The 15,900-nt window shown below is 43.3% G+C and overlaps 2 protein-coding genes across 2 annotated transcripts; both read right to left on the reverse strand.

Annotated features, from left to right (window-relative positions):
- Positions 1-2,524: 2,524 nt before the first annotated feature.
- Positions 2,525-4,068, reverse strand: LOC140134166 (uncharacterized). The gene is made up of 4 exons (XM_072154801.1): positions 3,937-4,068; positions 3,725-3,859; positions 3,488-3,587; positions 2,525-2,937 (listed from the first exon to the last, which is right to left on the reverse strand). Exons 1-4 carry the CDS (start codon positions 4,012-4,014, stop codon positions 2,525-2,527), a joined length of 726 nt encoding a protein of 241 aa, XP_072010902.1. The 5' UTR covers positions 4,015-4,068.
- A 5,490-nt stretch (positions 4,069-9,558) lies between these two features.
- Positions 9,559-13,945, reverse strand: LOC140134288 (uncharacterized). The gene is made up of 5 exons (XM_072154876.1): positions 13,686-13,945; positions 11,673-11,790; positions 11,461-11,595; positions 11,218-11,317; positions 9,559-10,733 (listed from the first exon to the last, which is right to left on the reverse strand). Exons 2-5 carry the CDS (start codon positions 11,748-11,750, stop codon positions 9,613-9,615), a joined length of 1,434 nt encoding a protein of 477 aa, XP_072010977.1. The 5' UTR covers positions 11,751-11,790; positions 13,686-13,945; the 3' UTR covers positions 9,559-9,612.
- Between the last annotated feature and the right edge of the window lie 1,955 nt (positions 13,946-15,900).

A 15,900-nucleotide genomic window follows, 5' to 3' on the forward strand; every position in this document is an offset into this window, starting at 1 on the left:
TTTGTATGTTCTCTCTGTGTTTGTGTGGGTTTCCTCTGGGTCCTCCGGTTTCCTCCCACACTCCAAAACATACTGGTAGGATGATTAGATTGTGAGCCCCATTGGGGACAGGGACTGATATAGCAAGATCTGTGCAGCGCTGAATAATCTGTGTGCACTATCTGTGCCTCAAAATAATCAGCTCATTATAAACACTACAATGAAAGGGAGATTTTTAATCGGCAATTCAATACATTTTTTTTTCCCACCATATAATGAGCACATCTTTATTTTTAATGTGCAAGATATGTATGTCGCTGGGTGACCATCCTGTGATTGCTTTTATTCAGCGATTGTAGACTATGAACTTTCTGTGCAAAAAAAATACAAGAAAAACATTTAAAAAAAGCAAAAAAAAATTTATTATTAAAAAAAAAAAAGGAAATTAACAGCTAAATGAAGAATGGATCCTGTTTTGGAGGCACATGCTGGCGTGTAAGTATGCCTGGGTTAAAAGCACTAAACACATGTGGTTGATTTCCTTTAAAAACTGGTAATATTGCAAAAAATAAAACTTCTCTGGTAAAGACCTGACTGAAGTTGCTCCCCACACCTTGTTCAAATCTAAAAAAAATTGGTGTCAAACGTTTGTGCAGAAATTTGTGCCGCTATCGTTTTTAAAATAACAAAACTGGCGCCAATCAATCGTGCTATGTTTGTGCCGCTCAAATGTATGTTTGTGCTGCATTTGTATTGAAGATATTAATGAAATTGTAAAGGCCAAAAGTTTAACCAGCCCCCCCCCCCACATTAACCGAATCAAACAAAACTGGTGTCAGGAGTATGTGCTGGTTTGTACAGCATACATTTTCATTTGTGCTGCTATCATTTTTAAGGTATGTTTAGGTGTTTACATAAGTTAAGGTGTTTAGGATAAACTGGTAAATAAACAAACACTTCTCTGGTTTTATCACCAGGGGTTCTTGCAAACACATTTTACTTACCCGGCCCATTCGCGATCCAGCGGCGCGTTCTCTGCGGTGGATTCGGATCCGGCCGGGATTTATTAAGGTAGTTCCTCGGACCTCCACCAGGTGGCGCTGCTGCGCTGAAGAGCATCGGAACGCACTGGAATACACCGAGCCGGGCTGAGTGAAGGTAAGTGCAATTTTCGCGACATATTTTTTAAAAAAATGCGGCGTTTTTTCCAAATCCGTCTGGTTTTCGTTCGGCTACGCCCCCCGATTCAGCCGGCGCCGATGTGCCACAATCCGATCGCGTGCGCCAAAATCCTGGGGCAATTCAGGGAAAATCGCCGCAAATCGGAAATATTTGGGTAACACATCGGGAAAACGCGAATCGGGCCCTTAGTAAATGACCCCCATTGTACTTTGAAAGGAGTTATGATTTGTAAAGCGCTACGGAATTTGATGACTCTATATAAATAAAGATTATTATCATCATTACAAAAAACTCTGCTGACCTCTGGAAAAAATTATCATTATTATTAAAAATGATAGCAGCACAAACAAAAAATGTTTCTGCACAAACGTAAAACAAACATTTGACACCAGTTTTGTTTGATTTCATTAATTGGGGGGGGGGGGCAGCACAAATGTAGCACAATTGATTGCCACCAGTTTTGTTTGATGACCTCTGGAAACTTTTATTAATATTTAAAAAAACGATAGCAGCACAAACAAAATTTATGCTGCAAAAACGTAACACATACGTAATACAAACGTTTGTCACCAATTTTGTTCGATTTGAACAAGGGGGGGGGGCAACTTCACTCAGGTCTGGTGATGTCCTAAAACAATAGGAGGAGCTGTAACCTCCAGATGTCTCCCGAAGACACTTCGTTATCCAAGACGAGAAATGAGCAGACCCAATGTTTGTGTTGAATTTAGCAAATTAATGCTTCTAGATACTAGTCATGGCTATGATTGCCGGGCAGACAAAATCTGAACCCTTAGCGCAAACATTAGGTCCACTCATATCTATTCAAGACACCTCCTTATTCGTGATTCCTCTCCACCAATTGGCTGATACAGGTTTTGATTTGAATACAGGACAAAGGCAGATTTCTGGGCTGGGTGAGAAAATCGTGTCCAATTAGATGTCTGGGTGAAGCTCTCACAACATGGCGCGTCACCCGTATGTGTTCTCTCACGTGCTATTAGAAATTCTCACCGGTTAAAAACTGCATTGCAACCGGAACACGGAAACTTTTCTTTTGCGTGTATTGGTCGATGTCGAGTAAGAGACATTTTTGTCGTGAACGATTTCCGGCACTCTGGACATTCATACGGCCGGACCCCCGTGTGAGTTCTCTGGTGTCTCAGGAGAGCTACTTCATATCCAAAACATTTCCCACATTCAGTACAAAGAAATGGCTTCTCCCCAGTGTGAATTCTCAGGTGATCCCGAAGACTCCGATGATGGATGAAGCTCTTCCCGCATTCGGGGGTCACACAAGCGGTCTCTCGCCTGTTTGGGTTTTTGTTTGTATATGAAGACTCTTCTTGGATTTAAAGCATAGATCTCATTCAGTACATGGGAAATCTGTGCCTTCTGAAATGATAAGTGGATTCTCCATGGAAAGTTCATTTGATTTTGGATTCAAGGGCAAATTGGAACTCGTCAGAGTATCGGGTGGAGATCCAGACTTCCGATGGGAATCTGAAGGCAAATCTGAAGAATTAGGAGATATCAAAGTTGGCTTCATGATGACACTTTTATTCGACTTGGCATCACGGAGTAATCTTGGAATACTCTCTGATGTACCATGTGAAGCTCTCGAGTGTTTAGGAGACCGCGAGGACAAATCTGGAGTCATATCAGTGGTGGGAAGCAGGAAATCGAGGTGGTCTTCTTGATCTTCTTCTTTTATTTCTGTACCTTCCATGATTTGATCACTAGACTTCTCCTCCGTGGCTTTACTTCTGTAATGTTGATCTAAAATTTTTTTAAAAAATTAACAGGTAGTTGTACAACTACACCACCACATTATGTAAATATTCTGCTCCTGTCCTGACAAGCAGGGCAAGAATGACTGAGCATATGACTCTACCAAGTGGACAAATACACCGGCCAACACTGTGGCCACCAGGTGGCGCTCTACTATGCAAGTAAATGTTATACTCACAGTAAAACTAAAGATATAAGAGCTTTGAGATCCTTTCACTTACTTGTTTTCTCCCGTGTCCCACACACCAGCTTGGACTGTCCACTAAACTTTCTACATTATTTGTAGTGTTATGGCTCATCATTTCATGGCCGTGCAATAAAGTGGGCAGTACGAACTTCATAAACTGGGCAGAACATGGGACCTCTACATACAGGACCTTAAAAATAAAGGATCCTCAATACTACGTTGTATATCTTCTACCTTGACGCATCTACAAAGACCAAATATAACAGCAACTGGATGAACAAGAGGATTAAGAACCTCAATTCCCATGATTGTGTTATCGGCCCACATGTCCTAATGATAAGAGTTGCCCACCGTGTCTGATGAGGTCCTTGTAGAGACTCTCGTGTTCTTCTACATAGTCCCACTCCTCCATGGAGAAATGAACGGTGACATCCTCACATCGTAGAGGAACCTACAAGATAACAATAGATTAGTATCATAGAGGTCACATGGAGATGACTCGGTCTAGATCTACCACCATATTGTCTCCAAAAAGTCTTGGAAATTTGGAAACTTTCTTCCCATCTTCCAGAACGTGGCTCTTCTCACCTCTCCAGAGAGCAGCTGAAGGATTTGGTTGGTGAGTTGTAGGATCTCCTTACTATAATCTCCCTGTTGTAGGAGTGCGGTAGGTTGAGGGAACATGGCGGCTTCTCCTGAGGTTTTCCTCACTACGGTGCAGTCCTGTACATCAGGAGGAGACAATACAGTATATATGAGCTAGAAGATACTGGTGTATGACATGTATGCGGCTTCCTCACCTCTCCGGTCAGCAGGTAGATGATCTCCAGGGTAAGTCGTAGGATCTTCTGGGAGAGGTGACTGCAGTCATCATCCATCCTGAGTTCTTAGGCAGGGGTCACTGTTGTACATGGGTTGTATTGATGGTAAATAATGACCTGTAAATTGTTATTTATTTACTATATTGGAAGTAATTATGTTAAAAGACTTGTAGCACCCTGGTCCAGACACCTTAAGGGGCCAATAAATTGTCTATTCACCAAATAAAGAGACCAGGACTATAATCAATACAGCATAGTTGGTGGCCTGCTATAGGTTTAGCATCAGGCCCCAGCGGCTTCAAGTTATGCCTCCAATTACCCCAAATTATGACGATAAGTAATTAGTTAAAAGGAAATCTACCATCAGAATCCATCCTGATAAACCAGGGACATTACTCATAGATCCAGGCACTGAGACTGTGGTAATCTCCTCATATGTGTTATCCATGGCCTCCTCCCTTCTAACATCAACTTTTAAAATTATGCTAATGAACCAGTGGGCATTACCAGAGCCCCTCTGTGCTGTAGCTAGACAGGCTGTTACAGTTTGCAGGAGCAATCCCCCCCTCCCACTGCTGACGAAATTACAAGATGTGTAGACGGAGGGGGAGACTGAGACGTGCTGCTGCACAGTGTAACATCTTGTGAAGTCAGAGCACAGAGGGGCTTCTGTAACACACCCATTGACCTTCAAGGCCATTAGCATAAATGTAAAAGTTGATTTTAGAAGGAAGGAGGCCATGGATAACAAATATAAGAAGATATCACAGTTACAGTGCCTGGATCTCTGAGTAATGTCCCTGGATTATCAGTATGGATTTTCATGGTAGATTCCCTTTAATACATTTCTAAGACGAATAACAGAGGAACATAAAAATCCAAATCATCTCCCTTTTTCTAGAATGCACATAAGAAACAAACAAAATCACGGATCATACCCCTGGCTAGTTGCTATAATCATCAATTTGGCTGTTCGGCCACCAATCCATCAATACGTCTGGAGCACATGGCCCAAAGCGAAGCCTGAACCCAAAGTGGAATGTAAACAATAGATTGTACAGTTCCCAAAACGGGATCGATGGGAACATCAACCCGCCCAAAAGCAAACAACACCTTAAAGTTAACCTACCATTTGATTTGATGCATTATGAAGCAAACATACCTTAAGACTGCTGTAGCTACACTGATGCAGAAACATATCTTGGTTAATCCCTGTGCTGAGTGGTTCTGCTGATAAAACAGTTATAACATTATGATAATGAAGCTCTGTCCCTTCTATGGCTGGTTCAGCGCTTCTCCTAGCACGTGAGTTATTCTCTGCAGGAGAGGATGATGTGATCCCTGGGTTGTGCCTGAAGGCAGAATAATCAATTGCTGCACCATCCCCCAGCTGCTGTGTATGATTGATCCAGCTCAGGTTGCTTAGTCTTGTATTGACTAACCTCCATGTCTAATGAAAAGCTCCTTGTGTAATTGTGTAATGTGTTTATGTAGGCAGCCAGCCTCACCCAGCTTTCCCAAGTTCCTGAATGTTATAATAGTTTTTTCAGCAAAACCACTCAACTCAGGCATTACCCAAGATATGATCCTGCATCAGTGTAGCTACAGCAGTCTCAGGGTATGTGTGCTTCATACTGCATCACATCAAATGGTATGTTCCCTTTAACCAGCTCCGTATATAAAAAAAGTTTTAAAATCTTTTTTTAACAAAAATTTTTTCAGTTATTAAAAAGGAACAAAGCAATATAAATTCATAGCTCCCAACCGTCCCGATTTTGCTGTGAAAGTCACGTTTTTCACGTTTACCTCTGCTCCGCGTCACGGGCAGCTGTCAGATTGTCACGGATTTATTAAAATTATTAAAATTGTCACAAGCTCTTTATTAAATTAAATACATTTTTGCCCAGGCTGAAAACGAACCCTAGACCCTCTGCACTAGAGACAGGAGCCTTAACTAACTGAGCTATAAGCCCAGTGATACATATCTAAGGACCCGAGTATAAGCCGAGACCCCTAATTTTACCACCAAAAACTGGGAAAACCTAGTTGAAATGCATTGGTCACAGACCCCCCCAGTATATAGCCTGCCAGACCCCTATAGTATACAGCCTGCCCCCAGTAGTATACAGCCTGCCCCCGGTAGTATACAGCAGAGCCCCCAGTAGTATACAGCGTGCCCCCAGTAGTATACAGCACTGCCCCCAGTAGTATACAGCACAGCCCCCAGTAGTATACAGCGTGCCCCCAGTAGTAAACAGCACTGCCCCCAGTAGTATACAGTCAGGCCAGAATAAAAAAAAAAACAACTTATATACTCGCCCTCCCCGATGTGCAGCGCTGCTCCCCCGATGTCATCGCGGCTCCTCTTCTGGATTCCCGGCTCCTCTTCTTGCTTCAGCGCCCGTCTTCTGATTTCTTTAACATTGTGCTGGGCGCCGCCATTGTTCTCTCCCGGGCGGCGCCTAGTATGACGTGCCCCTGCTGACGTCATACTAGGTGCCGCCCGGGAGAAGAACATGGCGGCGCCCAGCACAATTCTTAAAGAAGACGGAAGACGGAAGACTTATACACGAGTATATACCGTATATACGGTAACTAAGAAGTGTTAACTGCTACTGTAATACTGCGACACAGACTAATGCACTGATATAGAGAGAGGGATCTTCTCAGAGATTATTATTGTAATTATTGAGACTATTATTATTATTATAAATTTTATTATTTTTATTATTATGGAGACGATTCTTAATAATAGTAAAAATAATAATAATCATCTCAATAATAATAATAATAATAATAATAGTCTCAATAATTACAATAATCTCTGAGAAGAGCCCTCTCTATATACCAAGGCATTAAATCTGTGTCACAGTAGCAGTGACAGTTCTTAGTTACCAAAATTCTTGAACTAGATAATCACTGAGATCATAGGTCAGTGGGTTGGGGCGCTGTGTCATTATTGTTCATGGACACTGCAGGTTTTACGTTCAAATCCCAGTCAGGATAAATTTTTTTTTATTTTATTGAGATGATTTTTATTATAATATGGCTAAAATTTGGGGCGTGGCTAGGGAGTGATTGGGGGTGTGGCTTAGATGGATCGCCGCAGCACACTACGGGTCCCTCTTTCACAAATGTTGGGAGGTATGTAAATTTGTTATCTCTACACTTGTACTCACCCAAAATTAAAGGGGAGGTATCATTTGGACCGCAAAGTGAAAGCCGTTAGATCACAGCCAGAAATGATACATTGCTACAGCTGCAATTGCTGCAGAGATTCCGCTCAGTGTGTGTGGGGTTTAAGGCGTTAAATGTGCAGCATGTCAATCCCCTGCATTTTCATCACCGATTCTTCAATATCACTATCTGTGTAATCCCCCCCAGATAATTGCTCTTATATTGGACTAATCCCCTAGTGGTGGTCTGCAGGGGGGCTTACAAGTCAGGACCCAGCAGCAGTAGTGACATCTCCTCCTCTTACAGCACCCATATACATACAAGGGACGTTTCACGTGGAGCTTCAAAGACCTCGCATCACATGACCAGAAGGGGATCAGTCACATGATTAACAATTTTGGATGACATCACAACCACGCGACTCTTGAGGCTAGAAAGCGACACCTAGTGGATGATTTTTAAAAACCTTGTGTAATAGAATTTTTTTTTATTTATTTTTTTTTCCTAGAGACAGCATTTATTATGCTAAAATTATAACACAGTAAAAAAAAATATTTGGTGTTCCCCTTTAATAAGATTTTTTTTTAAATTTATCTATGGGGCCACCAGCCGTACAAATACTGAATATGCCATTAATCGAGAAATCTCAATAGGGGGGGGGGGGGGGGGGGGTTAAAAACCTAAAAAAAATTGAATTAAAAAAAAAAAGGAATAAAAAACCCCTAAAAGTTCAAATAACCTCCTTTCCGAATTTTTTTTATAGGTGTTAACGAAAAACCATATAAATTAGGTATCGTGACACGTGGAACCAGGGAAATACATTTTTTCACAAATCCCATCCAAAAATGTTGGCACCGTTTTCTTTTGCTAAGAAGAGAGTATGTTGGGGGATGGGACCCTATGATACAAGAGATGAAAAATAAGGGCACTGACCCTCGAAACAACACCTGGGGGGGGGGGTTGGTTAAAACAAAAGCCTGGTGGCACGTTACCATGTCTGATCTGTGAGAAATCATAGTGATGCATCATAGTGATAGATTATGTTATCTTGATTGTATTTCGGTGTTCTGCAGGAATAAGGGACTCCTTGCATCATATATGATGATGCAGAGAAGCCTTTCCTGCGCACTATGGTCAGTCTTGAGATCTGTCTACCAGCGATCTGTTTTTTTGCAGACCGACCCCGGTCATTGGTACCAGACTTAAACTCTTCTCCTGGACGTCTCCTTGCAGGCTGTGTATGACCTCCACCATCATGCACTGCATCTACCCCCATCCTCCGTCCACTCCCCCAGAGCAGGACCTGGGACCAGAGGCCCTTTGGGAGCTGCATGTACTGGTTCCCAAGTAACTTGTTAGCTTTCTACATACATCATGGCAAACCCTCAGAAGGCAGACTGGATCACATTTACCTTGGATTATTTTTTGTACCGTATTTTTCGGACTGTAAGGCGCACAAAAAATCCTTTGATTTTCTCTGAAATCAAAGGTGCGCCTTATAGTCCAGTGCGCCTTATATATGAACGGTACTTACAGACAACAGCTGCCTTGTACTGTGCACAGGTCTGCCACCTGCTGGTCATTCATCCTTATAATCAGGTGCGCCTTATAGTCCAGTGCGCCTTATATATGAACGGTACTTACAGACAACACGCCTTGTACTGTGCACAGGTCTGCCACCTGCTGGTCATTCATCATTATAATCAGGTGCGCCTTATATATGAACCTAGACGTTTTAGCAGGTATTTATTGATGGTGTGCCTTATACTCCGGTGCGCCTTATAAACCGGAAAATACTGTATATGTTTTTTTTTAAATTTACTGTATGTGGCACCAACATGTTCCAGATCAGAGGGTGCTATTACGGTGGTACTGTACATACAGGGTTAGGTCTCCTGCACACGGCCGGGTGCAGGGGGGCAGTGCTCCTCACCCCTTCTCTCTCCATAGGAAGGACACATGACTATGACATGGTATCGGGGGCAATAAGGCCATTCAAACGGATGAACGTATTGCCCCTTGAAGTGAATGTGGCCACGTGCTACCTGTATTAAAACGGTACAATACAATACAGACAGCACATGGGGATTTACCAAATGGCCCTTTTACTACCCTAAAATCAAGGAGCACTAGTATGGCTAGTATGGCATGATCCACTCTTCCTTTAGCTCCTTACACTCTTGTTTTTTTTCCAAAACAGGGTTTTAAAATTATGCAAATCCCAAGCGCGCCATGTTATATCAAGCTTGCCTTATTTGGAGAACCTTGACCACTGGCAGGAACATATACCATGGTATAAGTTTGGAAAAATTTTGGAAAGCAGAATTAACCAACTTTATTTTTACTTTGCCACTATTTGGTTTGAGCAGTTAAAGTGGAAGAAGAAAAAAATTGTTAAAATTAAATTAAAACCCATGAAAAGTATGTGAGACAATGTTTTTAATAACCTATTGTCAGCCTACAAAAGTTTCTACCTTTTCACCGGAGGATTTGTTTTGCGTGGCACACACGCTGATGCCGGTTCCGTATGTTTTTTTTGGTGAAACTCTTCCCACATATAGAACATGAAAACGGCCTTTCGCCCATGTGAAGTTTCTGATGTTCCTTGAGATATTGTTTGAGTCTGAAAGTCGCGTTGCAGTCGGGACACGGGAAAAGCTTCTCTTTACAATGCACTCGCAGGTGACGATTAAGAGTGTTTTTCATGGAAAAATATTTCCCACACTCCGGACACCCATAGGGCTTCTCCCCCGTGTGGTTTCTCTGGTGTCTCAGGAGATCTACTCTTTGTTTGTAGGATTTTCCACACTCCGAGCAAGGAAATGGCTTATCACCGGTGTGAATTCTCTGGTGCTCGCGGAGACTCTGCTTACTGGAAAAGTTTTTCCCACATTCGGGGCACATGGCCAGGCTCTCGCCCGTGTGGTGGATCTGGTGTCTTCGGAGAGATACTCTATGTCTAAAACATTTTCCACAATCGGTACACAGAAACGGCTTCTCCCCAGTGTGGATTCTCTGATGGTCAACCAGACTCCGCTTATCTAGAAAACCTTTCCCGCATTCGGAGCACTTTGCCGGCCTCTCCCCCGTGTGGGTTCTGTGATGTCTGAGAAGAGCTACTTTGTGTCTGTAACATTTCCCACACTCAGAACAAGAGTAGGGCTTCTCCCCGGTGTGAATTCTCTGGTGATCTATAAAGGTCTGCTTATGCATGAAGTTCCTCCCGCACTCGGAGCAGACTAGCGGCCTCTCGCCCGTGTGGAGTTTATAATGTAAAACGAGGCTATCCTTCCTTTTAAAACTTTGGTCGCATTCAGGACACGGAAAGGAAGTATTTAAAGGAGAAGCATCCTCTGAAATAACATGTGGATTCCGGAATGGATCACTGGGCTCGGGATGTGTGAGCGCTTCATCACTGCCTAGGGTGTCCAAGGCGTGTCCACAGAGTTCTGGAGAGTCCAATGGCAAATCTGGGTCAATAAGATCAGTGGTGGGAGACGGGATGCTGAGATTTTCTTCTTTGACTTCAATAATATCTATAAAGTCTGCACATCTACAGTCCTCCGGCTCCTCCGTTGAGTTCCTGCTAAGGGGTCGACCTGAAATATAAATAAATGAAAAAAAACCCCAAAAAGATAGTGATCGTTGTTAGCTTGCTCCATCCAAAAATTTGACTTTTAGGTGCAGCGTTATGAAGACCTTCATAAATGTTAGTTAAGGTCCAGGAACCAGCTTCATGAAGGACTTTTTGCAAGGAACTGGGAGGTTGTGGATGACGATGGGCGGAATCTGTGGATGGGAAGATCCCACCGGGGACAGGGATCAAGGAACATCTCTGGATGACGTTCTACATTACCCAATGATAAGCGTTACCCACTGTTACTCACAACTGGGCAGGACATGGGACCTCTTTACAGAGCACCTTAAAAATTAAGGATCCACAACAATACTTTGTATATCTTCTACCTTGATGCATCTCCAAAGACCAAATACAACAGCAACTTGATGAAGAACAGGTTTAGGAACCTCAACTCCCATGACTGTGTTATCGGCCCACATGTCCTAATGATAAGAGTTGCCCACCGTGTCTGATGAGGTCCTTGTAGAGACTCTCGTGTTCTTCTACATAGTCCCACTCCTCCATGGAGAAATGAACGGTGACATCCTCACATCGTAGAGGAACCTACAAGATAACAATAGATTAGTATCATAGAGGTCACATGGAGAGGACTCGGTCTATATCTACCACCATATTGTCTCCAAAGAGAATGAGTCTTGGAAATTTGGAAACTTTCTTCCCATCTTTCAGAACGTGGCTCCTCTTACCTCTCCAGAGAGCAGCTGAAGGATTTGGCTGGTGAGTTGTAGGATCTCCTTACTATAATCTCCCTGTTGTAGGAGTGCGGTAGGTTGAGGGAACATGGCGGCTTCTCCTGAGGTTTTCCTCACTACGGTGCAGTCCTGTACATCAGGAGGAGACAATACAGTATATATGAGCTAGAAGACATTGGTGTATGACATGTATGCGGCTTCCTCACCTCTCCAGTCAGCAGGTAGATGATCTCCAGGGTAAGTCGTAGGATCTTCTGGGAGAGGTGACTGCAGTCATCATCCATCCTGAGTTCTCATGGAAAGGTCACCAGTATTTATAGAAATCTGTTGAAAGAAATTGACCGATTGTTATAATGGAAATAATATATGAAATAGGACGTGTTCCTTTAAGGGGTTGTCCACTATGGAACATCCTGCTCATATATACAGGATAGGAGTAGTAGTACTGTGCTGTGCCCATATATACAGGATAGGAGTAGTAGTACTGTGCTGTGCTCATATATACAGGATAGGAGTAGTAGTGTGCTGTGTCCATATATACAGGATAGGAGTAGTAGTACTGTGCTGTGTCCATATATACAGGATAGGAGTAGTAGTACTGTGCTGTGATTATATATACAGGATAGGAGTAGTAGTACTGTGCTGTGCTCATATATACAGGATAGGAGTAGTAGTGTGCTGTGTCCATATATACAGGATAGGAGTAGTAGTACTGTGCTGTGCTCATATATACAGGATAGGAGTAGTAGTACTGTGCTGTGCTCATATATACAGGATAGGAGTAGTAGTACTGTGCTGTGCTCATATATACAGGATAGGAGTAGTAGTACTGTGTTGTGCTCATATATACAGGATAGGAGTAGTAGTGTGCTGTGTCCATATATACAGGATAGGAGTAGTAGTACTGTGTTGTGCCCATATATACAGGATAGGAGGAGTAGTACTGTGTTGTGCCCATATATACAGGATAGGAGGAGTAGTACTGTGCTGTGCCCATATATACAGAATAGGAGTAGTAGTACTGTGCTGTGTCTACATACAGGATAGGAGTAGTAGTACTGTACTGTACCCATATATACAGGATAGGAGTAGTAGTACTGTGCTGTGCCCATATATACAGGATAGGAATAGTAGTACTGTGCCCATATATACAGGATAGGAGTAGTAGTACTGTGTTGTGCCTACATATACAGGATAGGAGTAGTAGTACTGTGCTGTGCTCATATATACAGGATAGGAGCAGTAGTACTGTGCTGTGCCCATATATACAGGATAGGAGCAGTAGTACTGTGTTGTGCCCATATATACAGGATAGGAGGAGTAGTACTGTGCTGTGCCCATATATACAGGATAGGAGTAGTAGTACTCTGCTGTGTCCATATATACAGGATAGGAGTAGTAGTACTGTGCTGTGCCCATATATACAGGATAGGAGTAGTAGTACTCTGCTGTGTCCATATATACAGGATAGGAGTAGTAGTACTGTGCTGTGCCCATATATACAGGATAGGAGTAGTAGTACTCTGCTGTGTCCATATATACAGGATAGGAGTAGTAGTACTGTACCCATATATACAGGATAGGAGTAGTAGTACTGTGCTGTGCTCATATATACAGGATAGGAGTAGTAGTACTGTGCAGTGCCCATATATACAGGATAGGAGTAGTAGTACTGTGCTGTGCCCATATATACAGGATAGGAGTAGTAGTACTGTGCAGTGCCCATATATACAGGATAGGAGTAGTAGTACTGTGCTGTACCCATATATACAGGATAGGAGTAGTAGTACTCTGCCAGTAGATACAGGATAGGAGTAGTAGTACTGTGCAGTAGATACAGGATAGGAGTAGTAGTACAGTGCCAGTATGTACAGGATAGGAGTAGTAGTACTGTGCCAGTAGATACAGGATAGGAGTGGTAGTACTGTGCAGTAGATACAGGATAGGAGTAGTAGTACTGTGCCAGTAGATACAGGATAGGAGTAGTAGTACTGTGCAGTAGATACAGGATAGGAGTAGTAGTACTGTGCCAGTAGATACAGGATAGGAGTAGTAGTACTGTGCCAGTAGATACAGGATAGGAGTAGTAGTACTGTGCCAGTAGATACAGGATAGGAGTAGTAGTACTGTGCCAGTAGATACAGGATAGGAGTAGTAGTACTGTGCCAGTAGATACGGGATAGGAGTAGTAGTACTGTGCAGTAGATATGAGCACACACCTCTCGGTCTCCTCCTCTGGTGCTGGGGATGGCGCACAGGTCCTGGCAGGTGGATATTACATGTACATGTCAGGTGCCCGTGTATATAGCGGTGCAGGGCTGGAGAGTTACATATCGAGGAGCAGCAGTGGTGACGTCACCCTCCTCTGACGTCACGGGGTCCATACAATTCACCAGGGAGAGGATTTGTGAGAAAATTTTAAGGAGCTCTCCTCCAGGACCTGCCGTGACATCACGATCACGTGATCAATGCCTGGATCGGTATTAGATGATGTCATCTGTACCACGTGATCAGCCACAGCCGGAGGGCGGCCCCTAGTGGACGGTGTCATCATAGGACCTGGTTCACACCTGCGGCTCTGTCACTGCGAGAAGGAGCCCGATTTATGTCACCCCACAGGACGTGGACAACTTTCTACCTTTTCTACAAGCCATAACTTTTTATTTTTCCATGAAAGTAACTGTTTGAGGGTTTGTACTTTTTGGTGGTGTCCATGTGATGTATTGATGGAATCTGATTAACTCTTTCAGTAGAGCATGAGACGCCCGTACTAATATCAGCATTTCGTTTTTACTTTTACATTTCCCACATTGAATAAATAACTTGTTCCCTTTATTCCGTGTTGCTACAATTCTGGCGACGCTTCTTTATATATCTATGTGATTGTTATACAATGAAGACATTATTCTGACAAAATAATCATTCTTTTTGTCTCTTTGAGGGCTTTTTTCATGTGTGATGAGATATCACATTCATTGGTGACGGCAACTTTTTGATCACTTTTTGTGACACTTTTTTACTCAGGTAACTGAGTGGGTAGCACTTCTGCCTTGCAGCGCTGGGGTCCTGGGTTCTAGTCCCACCCAGGTCAACATCTGCAAAGAGTTTGTATGTTCTCTCCGTGTTTGCGTGGGTTTCCTCCGGGTACTCCGGTTTCCTCCCACACTCCAAAACATACTGGTAGGTGGATTAGATTGTGAGCCCCATTGGGGACAGGGACCGATGTGACAAGCTCTGTGCAGCGCTGTGTCATCTGTGTGCACTATATACATAAAGGAATTATTATTATTATTATTAAACACAGAATTTTTACACAAGTTGTTAGCGATTTTTGGGTTAAATAATAGATTGAAGAATTGCAAACGCAACAATACCAAATGTGGGGAGATTTTAGCAAATTTTAAATTTTTTAAATTATTATTTAATGTATTTATTTATTATTTCATTTTTTGAATGATTTATTATTCATCTTTTATTCTTTATTTAATTTTTAATATACTGGTTTGGATAGAGAACAGGGGAATGTGTTGTTTTACTTTGTATATATTTTTTAAAACTTTAAAATGTTTTGCTTGTCCCAGAAGGGTTCTAGAATTTTTTTAGTGCAGCTTCAGTGCACTGTAGTACTATGGTATTGCAGTGTATTCTGGCTGTCAGTATCTGGAAGGACCTATTACGGGTTAAGAATGATAGGCCTGGGGGCCGATGCCAAGGGTACGGCATTATAGAAGGCCTTAGATGCTGCGGACAGAACTCACCGGATAGTTTAAGGGGTTAAACGGGCACAATCGGAATCTACCCCAACCAATATCATTATATTTGAGACTCCTCCTTGGCACGGGTGCTCCCACGACCCATGTCTTGGGTTGTGGGCTCACCCGTGTTCCTCTGTGTGCCCCAGCGCCCCGCAGCTCCAACTCACCTGTACTTGCATCCTGTTTCCGGTCCAGCGGCAGTGCGCAAGCATCCCCGTCTCCTAGGGTGCGCTCGTGCCGTCATTGAGTAGCGCTGGCCGTACCCAAAATCCGTTATAAACCAGCCTCTCCCTACACCGCCCCCCCCCCCCGGATCTTTGGGCCTCACAGCCTTAGAAAAAGCTTGTTGGATGCCTTGTGCTATTGTTCTGTATTCCAGTTGTGACCCGGTTCTGCTATTGACTTTAATCCTGTTCCGCTGCCTTGACCTATTGCTACGTCCCGACTCTGATCCCGTGCTGCCCGTCCTGACCTTCTGCCTGTCCCCGACTATGATTCTGCTCAACATCTATGTATCTCACCTTGGCTGCCACCATGGACAAAGTTGCATTCGTGGAACGACCTAGTGCTACCACGCTTTGCGGCGGGTTCTGGTGAGATCCGGGTGCCACTTACATTCCGGTCCTAGGTGTCGGCTTACGTCATCGTCTGCGGTGGTCCAGGGGGTCCACTACCCCTG

Source organism: Engystomops pustulosus, chromosome 5 (assembly GCF_040894005.1).
Source record: "Engystomops pustulosus chromosome 5, aEngPut4.maternal, whole genome shotgun sequence".
Taxonomy (NCBI): Eukaryota; Metazoa; Chordata; class Amphibia; order Anura; family Leptodactylidae; genus Engystomops; species Engystomops pustulosus.